At 49.1% G+C, this 11,536-nt stretch overlaps 1 protein-coding gene across 1 annotated transcript; it reads right to left on the minus strand.

Annotated features, from left to right (window-relative positions):
• Positions 1 to 623: 623 nt before the first annotated feature.
• PINK1 (PTEN induced kinase 1) lies at positions 624 to 11,529 on the minus strand. Its single transcript, XM_035901860.1, is given in 9 exon segments — positions 624 to 1,862; positions 2,279 to 2,515; positions 4,227 to 4,354; positions 5,557 to 5,720; positions 6,625 to 6,807; positions 8,791 to 8,894; positions 9,820 to 10,170; positions 11,382 to 11,428; positions 11,431 to 11,529. Coding segments are annotated over 9 exon segments (1,521 nt in total). The 5' UTR covers positions 11,477 to 11,529; the 3' UTR covers positions 624 to 1,601.
• Positions 11,530 to 11,536: the final 7 nt, after the last annotated feature.

Raw genomic sequence — 11,536 nt, forward strand, 5'->3', positions numbered from 1 at the left:
AGCGCACACACAAATTCAAGGCAGCCATCCCAGCTAAAAATGCACCACAAGAACCCAGTATCTAAGAAAAAGCAGCAGCAGCAGCTTCAGTTAGGGTCAGACAAAGATTTAAAAGTTCTTTTCCTACAACTTTTAGCCCAAAGAGCTCATTTTCCGTGATTTCCCAGGCTCCGTGTTCTTTGCTGAACCTTCTTTACAGCCCCAGCAGCGTGCTGTGTTCATGGGCAACAGGAGCAGGGCCATGCCCTGGACGGGAGCTTTGCACTGCTGCTGAACTAGACGCCCATTTCAGCCTGCGGGACCTCGACAGCACATTACTGCGCGAGGATTTGTTCAGGGCTATCAGCCAACTGACACATGATGTCATCGACCTGGAAATTGCAGGAGCAGCCAGTGATTTACCGGTCAGGGGAGTACGAAATGGGCACATCCACGAGGCAAGGTCCATTCCTCTTCAGGGAACTCCACTTGGTGGAATAACATAACACGTTCCACCGCAAAGAGACGAATGATCTTTTAAGATGCCACTGAACCAGGGCTACGTTTCCCCCTAGGCCTCCACAACCTAAAGCCTGGATCCCATGAGCAGAGATGAACTAGATTTAAAAAGCCCACTCAGTGGCAGAGCTTAATCTTCACTTTATTGTGCAACAAGCATCAGAAACTTTCTCCCCGAGTTCCTCTGAACACAATCACAGACATGAAATCACAAGATGTTTTCATAAACACGACTGTTGTTGTTCGAACACTGATGTCTCCTATCCTCCCCGACCAAAGGCTATTACTTCATTGTTGAACAGAAACAACAGGTAGGTAAAGCAGAAGAGCATCACACTAAACTCTGTAAGTGGGCACAGCTGCTCAGCCCTATTTCATTTGCTGTATTATCCCTACCTGGACTCAGTTTGACTTGGCCTCGGACTCTGTAGCAGCGGTCCCTGCACAAATACAACAGTCAAACAAATATAAGCGGGTCTGGGGTTCGCTGTCCTTGCACTATGTTGCATACAACCAGCTGGATATGTAATGGTGCGTTATCATAAGAAGCAACTGTACCAGTCAGCACCTCACTGGGAGGCTTTTAGGCTGTCACTCTATAGCAAGATACGTCTGCGGCTGCAGAGGAACATCATCTTAAGAGCACCGCCGGTTTCCCTAAGAAACGAAACATCACACGTCCCTTTGTCACCTCAGCTTGCTTGGTGTATTGTTTAAATCCGTGATGCTTCCGTGTAAAGAGCAGCTAAGCAATGCCTCCTCCCACACCCCCCTTCTGAAAGGGAACTTGGCTTCATTCAACACACAACTCAGAAATCAATTATGAATTCCCAAACGTGAGCAAAACCAACCGCACACCTCAGGACACCTGCAAGGTCCACAAACCCTCATGCCAAGAGAGTGACGAAGCACAGGCATTTCCTCTAGCGGGGAGAGAAAAGCAGTGTGTACTAACACTTGCTAGAGATAAACTCAACCTCTTAAACACAGGCCTGCAGTTTTGTTCCCTAAAGCACTACAGGATTCCCGGCAGGCAGAAAAGACTATGTGCCTTTAGGAAGCGCCCTTTATCTATCGCACAGTTGCATCCCAGATGGCACGCTTCACCCAGACCGGCTTCTCCAGCCCAGCAACAGGAATATTGCTGCCCAGAGGTCTTCATACTCAAGGTTTGCCAAAAAGCACATCTTCATTTTGGTTTCTACCCGGCTTTTATCCACCAGTCCGTCCATGAGCAAAGCGGCCGCAGACTGGCAGAGAAGCCAGGCGATCATCTGGTCGGGCTTCAGGGTCTTGGACGCTAGAATGCTTTCACCCCAGAGGCTTAGGTGAAGCATGTTAGCAGCAACTCTAGCGGACAATCTCTGCAAAAGGAGGGAGAGGGAAGATTAGCTGATCCTGCCATGACCCAGTCACATCGCTAGCATGTGGCACCTGCACTGCCAAGAGCCCCCCAGGCCGCCTCTAGGGCACCACATAGTCCCTGTGAATTAAAAAGCCCTTTGTGACTATTTATGATCAGGCAACTGCATGTAAGCCCCCAATTCAAGGTCCAGTCGCCGACACAGATGTCCACTGAAACCCCTGAAACTGTTCAGTGCTGCATGTGAGAGGCAGCACTGCACTTCAGCAAAGACCTTTTGTCTGTCTTTGGTCCTTACCTAGACTGCAATGATATCAGGATTACAGTTGTGCACCCAGAGCCCGGAGGGAGAAATGACCTACAAACAATACTCCCAAGGGCCAGTCAGACAACGGCTTCAAGCCCACAGCTTCTCACCTTGTTGGGATCCCTCTGAAGTAGCATCTTTACCACTTGCTTCACCTCAAGGGGCACGTGATGGGGCAGGCTTGGCAGCTGGTCTTCACGGTAACTTCTGCTTTCCAGAGTCAAGTCCCCATGGCCGTAGAAAGGATTGGCCAGGCCAAGGATTTCATAGGCGATTGCTCCAACAGCCCAAGCATCGGCTTTACTGTAGTTGATCACCGTGCCTGGACCAGGTGACGCTGTGATCACCTGCCACAGAGATGAGGTTGTTCAAATAAACAGCTCTAGCATGGGCGCTGGGCTAAAACTCATTCTCAAGGGTCGAGACAGCACTTCCGCTGTAATAAACTGAGACTGAAACCAAAACTAGTTTTCATCTAAATCTCTGGTGTAAGTACTCCCTGTTGGCATGCTCTAGACACTGCTCAGCCCACCAGGACACTGGGAGGAGTTTGGTCACTGTGCCCAGGCTTTGGACCTTGTCCCTGACCAGCATTCACAGAGTCCTGAGGGCCATTTCACTCTGGGATTTTGGGTAGACAGGGGACATGCAGATGACCAACCAACATTGCACCAAGCATGCAAGGCAAGGTGCTCCAGGTGAAGTGGACAGTTAAGGGTGTCTTCGCTTTTATTATGGTTATCATCAGAGAAATAAAAAGGAACTGTAAATAATTTCACAACCGCCCTCAAACTTCATCCAAAAACTTACTGTCACAACACAAGGACGGCTACGTAAACTTCTTTAACAGCTATATAGAAAGGGGCCTGAGAAAAGACTTGAAGAGCAAACTTCCCGTGGGAAAGGTCAATTCTGCCTCACAACACCGACTGATTTCATTTCACCTTTTAGCGCCCAAGGTGTCTCTTCAACAACTGCTCAGTGCAGGACCAAAGAGGACTTTTTATATTAATGGAGAGATGTTTAGCAAGCGTAACTCGAGTTAGGACACGGGCCTCCTGCCCCACTTTATGGGACACAGCTCTCCAGGATGGAGCACAGGGTGAGAGGAGTTGCGCAGTGACCAGCTAACAGGTACTACTGTCTTGCAGGACCGAGTTATGTCAATAAGCAGGAACGGGCAGAAAATGAGTGATCGGATGGCAGAGGCTTTCAGCAGCTCCTGCTGCGAACACTCACCAGCAGAGATCACAGAAGCAAGTGTGCACGTGAAGGCTCAGGGACAAACCACAGCACAGCGATGCGCATGCATGCCCTCCACTGCTCCTAGACCTAATCCCACCCTTTTTCAAGTTCCTACCACAGCCTGCGCCACAGCTGGGGCTGAAACTTTTAGTCCCGACAGCAGGACAAGCAGACAACCAGCTGTCCTGGTTTCAGCTGGGACAGAGTTAATTTTCTTCCTAGTAGCTAGAATAGTGCTGTGTTTTGGATTTAGTACTAGAAGAATGTTCATAACACACTGATGTTTTAGTTGTTGCTGGGTAGTGTTTAGACTGGCCAAGGACTTCTCAGCTCTCAGCTCTGCCAGGTGCACAAGAAGCTGGGAGGGAACACAGCCAGGACAGCTGACTCAAACTGACCAAAGGGCTATTCCATACCATATGACGTCCTGCTCAGTATATAAACTGGGGGAAGAAGAAGGAGTGATGGAGGACATTCAGAGTAACAGGGGACATTCGGAGTGATGGCATCTGTCTTCCCAAGTAACCATTAATGCATGACGGAGCCCTGCTTTCCTGGGGATTACTGAACACCTGCCTGCCCATGGGAAGTGGTGACTGGATTCCTTGCTTTGCTTTGCTTGTGTGCATGGCTTTTACTCTACCTATTAAACTGTCTTTATCTCAACCCATGAGTTTTCTCACTTTTACTCTTCTGATTCTCTCCCCTGTCCCATTGTGGGGGGAGTGAGCGAGTGGCTGCGTGGTGCTGAGTTGCCAGCCAGGATTAAACCACGACACCAGCCACGCAAGCCGTTACTACAGGGGGATTTACCTCGGGTGCCATAAGGCAGCCATTGCCTCCCCGATCCACATAAGAGCTGGTGAAAGGCAGTCTCAAGCCCACGTTTTCATCTGCCAAACAGCAACCGAAGTCCGTGATCACCAGCCAGGGGCAGCCAGCTGCGAACGACACAGGGCTAGCAGAGTTAGTGTTGGGTTTGGAAGTGCCTGGCTGTGTTAGACACCACGGCACAGGGACACCAGAGACAGTCTTCAGGAACAGTCTCAAAACCCCCAGGAATCAGCACAACCGCACACTGTTTTCCTGTTTCTACTCTGTATTATTAGGTGAAATAGCAGTTTTATTAAAAAAAAACCTTGCCATTCTGTTTCCTCTTTAGAGGACATTACTGCTCCCCATGGAATGTGTGTCTCAAAATGTCACAGACTCATCCATGGTGGAGGAATACATTAATCTTTTTTCCCCTTTGTTTTTATCTATAGCAAAAGCTATTGCCATATAGATATATACTCAGCTATAGCAAAAGGCTGGAGAAACTTTGCATTAGTTAATAGTCCTGGCAAGTCAAACATTGCAAAGTTAGAATCATTACTCCTCCAGACTCCAATACGGAGGAATCAATGCTTTAGATCATTTCTAGCCACGTACAGCGTAGCTCCAGAGCAGCTTTTCCTTCAAGAAAAGGATGGCATTAGCATTGCTGAAAACCTTCCATGGCTGCTGTACCAGGACCTTTAATTACACAGATCTGGCTGCCTGCTATTGGATTCCTGCCCATTCACATCTCAATCACACCAAAAAAGAGCTCAGGTAATTAAAATCTCAGTTAGAGAGGCTAACAAGGAGAATAAGACGACGAAACCGCTGCTTTTGGCTTTAATGCTGTCGGTTCCCTTGCCTTCCAACGGACATTTCATCCCAGGGTGCAGCACTATTAACCTGACCGTGAGGTGGGATTTTAAGAACCACCCTGTGCTATTTGGCTACTGAGAAATGATAGAGCCGAGAACCTGAAGCAAATTTTTATTATATGCCCATCTGCTCCAGCCAATGTTTGCTGTGCTTGCGCAGCGCATCACCTTAGCAATACTCTGCATCTCTCCATCAGATTACAGGGCAACGCTCCTTTCAAGTCCGTTTTAATGACCCAAAACCCGAGGCAAAGACAGGATAAATTACTTCCTCAGTGCTGTAGTGACAGCAAGCAGTAAGCGAAAAATGAAACCTGAGATTTTTCAAAGGGTTTGATGCTCGTTTTTCCCCCAAATGCAGGCCTGGGTAGGACTTCCCCAAATACCTACGTGACTGCATCGCTTCTGTGCGTCACTTAATTGGCATTTATACTCAGCGATCTACATACCAGAATCAAATTCCACCAGGATGTTGTCAGACTTCAGGTCTCTGTGCGCTATTCCATGTCGAACGAGATGATCCACGCCTTCCAAAAGCTGTAAAATCATCATCGTGGCGAGACAAACATCAGGAGTGCTCTCCCTCAGATACTGGCGCAGGGTGCACGGATAACTAGTCAGAACAAGGGAAAACCTCAGCATTAGCAGCCTGGAAGCTGATCGCTCGCAGTTCAACCTCAGTGCCATCTGGCTGGGGATATGGCACACCTGTACATGCCAAATTCTTTCTGGCCTCTGCGACGCCTTCCGACCTCCCAGCCTCAACCTGACACCACTCCCCTGTCTGCTGCCCTCAAATCCTTTGTTCTGCAACACCACCCACCACTGAATTTTCAGCACTCTCACCCAACAACTATGAACAAAAGAAGCCGCTTAAACAGCATGGCAAGGGGCTCCAGGCATACGGTGGTCATTCTTGCAGGTTTTTATGAACCAGCATTGCATTTTGCATGAAAGAGGAGGCAGATTAATGATGCAGATTGTACGAGCAAAATGAGGAGATGTACTAATCAGGAGAAAGAACATATTCTTGAAACACAGAGAGGACAGAGCGCTTCTTCAGACACAGGCAGAACACAAGAGTGGGAAACAGAAGGTGCTTTTATGCCAGTGCCACTGCAATACCCATTCAAAACCAAAACCCAACCGAGAAAGCCAGAGATGCCGAGCACTAATAAATCTCGTTACCAATTCTACTCCATCTCTAGCGGCGTCTTCAGACTAGGGGTCTGGAAGTTCCGACTTAGAAGGGCAGACAAATGGGGACAAGCTCCATATTTCTTTCTTTAATTTGGGGTAATTATTATAAAGAACGGCTTGTCTTTGCTGTCAAACTAGAGTTAAAGTCTCAAGGACTTGGAACAGGTCTTAGGAGGCGTTTCCAAGAGCGTACTCTGTTTTTTGGCAGCCGCCCAGGCCAAATCTTTGCAAGGACCTGTGTAGCAGCATAATACCCAGCCCCGCTGGGCAGTCTCACGAAAAGCCCAAGTCACGTTAGCAAGCTGCTCTCTACCTACTTCTTCATCACCAAGAAGAGTGTGCGGCTGTGACCGATCCCCCTGGGATTCAGGCTTAACGGAAGAACGTCAGGATAGTCTGCAAAGGCTCCGGGCAGCAAAGGGACTGAGGATGTGAATGCTCGGATCACCTGGATTATATTTGGATGAGGTTGCAACTTCTTCCTCCCAGGGACAGGTTTTCTGTGCAAAAGTATAGATACCACAGATTACATCGATCTCCTGGTCAGTTCTGGTTTATCACAGACACATCGCTCTTATTTCTGGAGTTACTTTTCATTAATATGGCCCGTCCTCCCCACCAAAGGGTTCCAAAGCAGTGTGCAAACATATTAATTCTGCAGCAAAAAACCTTGTTAGAGAGAGCATTAAGGCTGCCCAGCACGGATTACAGGACCGCACATTAAGCAAACATTCAAACATTCACATCCTGGAAACCATTTGGTTAGAAAGAACCATGACAGCAACCTCCCCGCCCTCGCGGCCAGCTTCCAAACCAGCGCCTCAGCCCAACGCTTCTCACGTTGACACAGAGCGCCCACAGCCTGAGCAGATCCACCGCCGCAGCAGGCAGGCCCCACCACTTTCTCCAGAGTTCAAAATCTACCCTGGGGCTCCCCACAGCAAAGTGAACCATCATCAAGGCCGTGCCATCTGCTGACGCACCAGCGGAGGGCACACAGACCGAGACTGTACCCGTGGCTGCAAGGAAGACTCTGTTGTAGCTGGGGTTTCCTACATATGATGGCCAAACAGGAAACACTGATGCTTTACCTGCACTGCTATTGAAGCTTTGCTGGAAACCTTTACACTTAACATGCAGCCTTTAATTTTATTAAAAGTCTGCTAGCCCTTCCAGGTGGCTAACAAAGGCAGAGCTAGTCACAGGCTGCTTCTCGGTTCAAAAAGAACGACAACAGCTTTAGAGAAAAAAAAAACCCAAACACAATTACTTTGTTAGACATAAAATAAAGGTCAACTTGACACCAGGCATATCAATGTAGACCCTCTATTTTATGGCACAGGCAGGAAGCACTCACTACAACGAGAGGCAGATTACCTATCTGTATCTGCACAACAGCGCTCTCTCCCCTCTCGTCCCCTGAATGTCAAACATCCCTTTGGCTGCTCTGTTGCATTCTCAACTAGCAACGTACTACACAGCATTCATTATTCATTTGTATTGGCAGCCGAGATGTATTTGAAATTTAAATCAGACAATCTGGACTGCGGACTCCATTGTTTCAAATCGAACAAAAAGACACATTTTTTAACACAAAGATAGCTAACTCAAGATAATTTAGAAGTTTCCACGCAATTTCCCACCTTCGTGCTGTTTGCTCACGTCTCACTCGGGTGAAAGACTGGGAACCGAGTCATTTTCCATTTTCTTTCTTGACAGCTCCCCTGCGCTAGAACAGTTCCCACCTCCCTGCCCAGCACCCCTTTTTACGACCAAACCAGTTCTAAAATAATAGTCAAATTGTATTACAGTCAAATTGTTTGATGTTTAAAACAGTCAAATTGTTACCAACTGGAAGCGTTCTGTAATTGAAAAGCACCACGACATACTTTTAAATGATTTTTAAGTAGCTCCTCCTAGCCTTTACAGTATCTGCAGGTATCAAAGTATTTTACACGCAGGGAAACTAAGACACAGGGCACAGAAGTGCCTGGCTACCGTCAGCCATCAGACCACTGGCGGGACCCCAACTGGTCCCCAATTATTGGTGTACCCTTCCGACACCCTTCTGGACTACACCATCCTACAGTTTAGCTGTAGGTATTCCCTGCACACCACAACCTGCTCCTCAGAGTAAACAGGACCACGTTAAATCACTATCGGCACAGCTGCACTGCTACACAGTTTCCCAGCTGTGCTGGAGACAAGCACACTGGAGAAAAATCCCCAAGGCAGCCAGAAACCCGTCCCTGTGTGATGTTTGAGGTGCGCGGCACTTCTGAAAACACCGCCTTTTAGACAAAACATGCGCATATGCCTCCTGAGCCATTAATAATCCCAAGGCTTATCTATGTTTTATCTACGTTGGGGAACTATTACAGAAACCTCTGGCCATCTTCTTAATGGTACAGATGTGCTGCAAAATGAATTGATGGATAAAATTGGGCGCTTGAGAACCACTGCCATTTCCATTGTGACTGTACCTGCGGCCGGAGACAGCTCCATATTCTCCAGCTAAGGCAACCCCCGTGGCTGGAATGAGCTCCCGGCCCATCGCATCGAGGATGGCTTCACTTGATGAACCAGCCTGCAACAGCAATTACACACCACGTTGATTTAAGCTGCAAAATCATCCAGCCTCAACACAGACTGAAAGCAGATCATCCCGATGCTGGCACTGGATCTGGAGTTATATCAGCTGAGACAAGATCAAAGGGACTCCCTTCTCTGCTTTGAAAATCGGGGAAGGCAATTAACTACCTAAAGAATTTACCAAGGGACTCCGAGCTATACATTAACACTCACTTTCAACTTCAAAACCGGACTGGAAAAGCCCACAGCCTAATGCCAGGGTATTTCTGGAGCCCAAGGGGTTTCAGACGTTGGCATTTCAGAAGACTCTCTTAGAATATCCACTTGTCACATCAAGTGCCACAAAACCTCTTCAATGGGAAAAGCCACATGGCTTTTTTTTTTTTTAAATGTGGAATAGCCGCACTGAGGGGGTGGATCATCAGCGAGTTGCCGGGGCTGCAACGCCAGCGCAGATCTTGCCCATTCACTTCAGGGCAAGGGGACCCAGCAAGCAGGTTACTGTTCTGCCCCTGTGACCGCTGACTCGCACCTCAGCCGTGCTTTGCAGAAGAAAATCTATTTCTGTGCTGACACCAAGGACACCGATTCCTAAAGCGCTGGCAGCAGCGGCTTTCCATTTCTTACACCTTGCCATCGCAGCCAGCTTCAGAAAAGCTTTTCTTCCAGAAAACATCACCCCTATAACCAACACCACCACCAGCAGCTCTTAGGGCCGACTCCAGAGTAATGATGAATGCTAATTACCTTGCTCTGGGACTGCTTGCTAACAATCAACATCTCCAATGTCACATGTCAACAGCTTTGTTTTGACACGCTCATCGCGCGCTACATAATTAGCGCTTTCAACACTTAAGCATTAAACATTTCAGCCAGACTTTCCCAGTGACAGACAAGGAGACCAAGAACTGACTCCTTACCGAAATGTTCCACATCATTTTGATAGCTAACGGAAAAGCCTCTTTCGGTTGGTGTTTCTCCACGGGCTCCTCTTCATCCGCCTGCGAAGCTGAGCCACAAGGCTGCTGCACAGCTGGCCCCTGCCCTGCGAGACGGCTGCTCTCCGCACGCCCCCGATGATCAGGAGAGAAAGGAATAGCTGCTTCATAGACAGCAGCGCTGCAGCCCTTCCCAATGGGTTGGCCAATGAGATATTCTTCCAGCTTGAAGCCCTGCCAGCGGAAGGAGCTCAGGGGATCTTTCTGCGGCTTGTTCCTTCCAACAAACACTGTCTGAAAGGAATAGGAAAAGACAACGATAAAAAAAACCCACTCGGTTATTCAAGGCTTCCCAAGGAAGAACTCCCTTACTGTTTAAGCGGTACTACGCGTCCCATTGGGTTGGTCCCACCTGAAAGCCACCATCAGGCTCTAACTATTACAGCTCAAATCACTGTAACCATAAGAAAAATAATTTGTAGACTGTCTATTTTTGTCTGAAACAGATTAGCCCAAAAACAGTCTTTGCCAAAGGTGCCCTTTCCGAGGGTGCAGTAGAGGAATGGGGAGGGGGAGTCACTTGCTCATCCAGAACATTAAACATGTTGTGTAAAGACAAGCCTAACTCAATACTTCTAAAAAGAGATGCGTTATTACGCTTTTTTCCCCCTCCATAAATAAACCAGGCAAATAGCATTTAAAAGAAAATCCAATTAAAAGCAACAACAGATGGAAAAACAATGCCCTGAGCTTTTGTGGCAGCTGAGTACGAGCATTGGTTAGTTTGAGGAAGAGTCAGTCAGTGACAGGAGAGAGCTGGGGGAGGAAATCAAGAGAGAGACGAGAAAACAAAGCACAGGAGGGCTGTTCTGGAGTTCAACCACAGCACTCATGATCCTACAGGTCTGCTGGTGTCACCCAGACCCATATAAGCCAGCGCACTTCTCTGCGAGCTACAACCCTGACGCACCGGTGGCCGCCCTACTGATGCGCAAACGGACACAAATTGAGGGATGGTGGAAGGGGGAAGACAGCAAATCTCACTACCCAGCAAGGGCGGGGGAGAGGAAGCATCCCAAGGAACTGCAAGGAAAGGCATAACCTCGGCAGCAACGTGTCTGCCGGTTAGCGGGGCAGGTGACAGCTGGCTCTGAACGCCAACGCTCTATTTTTACCCATGAAATATGTTCAGCACCGTCCGTCCCTGGTGCCCTGCCAGCACGGCCTGGCCCAGCCCCGCAGGGTCCCCGTCAGTCTCGGGGAGAGGGGGCGGACCCAGGGGCTTGATGCCAGCCTCCTGGGACACCAGGGGCATGGCCCCTTCTCTGGGGACGGGGTACGGGGACTGAGGGCCTCCCCACAGCAAGGACCCCCCTTCCCCTTCCAGGGGGTTTGAGGGGATCCTGACAGCAAGGACCCCCCTTCCCCTTCACAAGGGGTGTCTGAGGGGATCCCCGCAGCAAAGACTCCCTGTGCCCTTCTGGAGGGGGGGGTGTGTCTGAGGGGCTTCCCACTGCTAGGACCCCCCTTCCCCTTCATGAGGGGTGTCTGAGGGGATCTCCACAGCAGAGACCCCCTGTGCCCTTCTCGGGGGGTGTCTGAGGGGCTCCCGACTGCTAGGACCCCCCTTCCCCTTCATGAGGGGTGTCTGAGGGGCTCCCCACAGCAAGGGCCCCCCGTGCCCCTTCGGGGGGGGTCC

Source organism: Egretta garzetta, unplaced genomic scaffold, assembly GCF_000687185.1.
Source record: "Egretta garzetta isolate BGI_Z169 unplaced genomic scaffold, ASM68718v1 scaffold69, whole genome shotgun sequence".
NCBI lineage: Eukaryota > Metazoa > Chordata > Aves > Pelecaniformes > Ardeidae > Egretta > Egretta garzetta.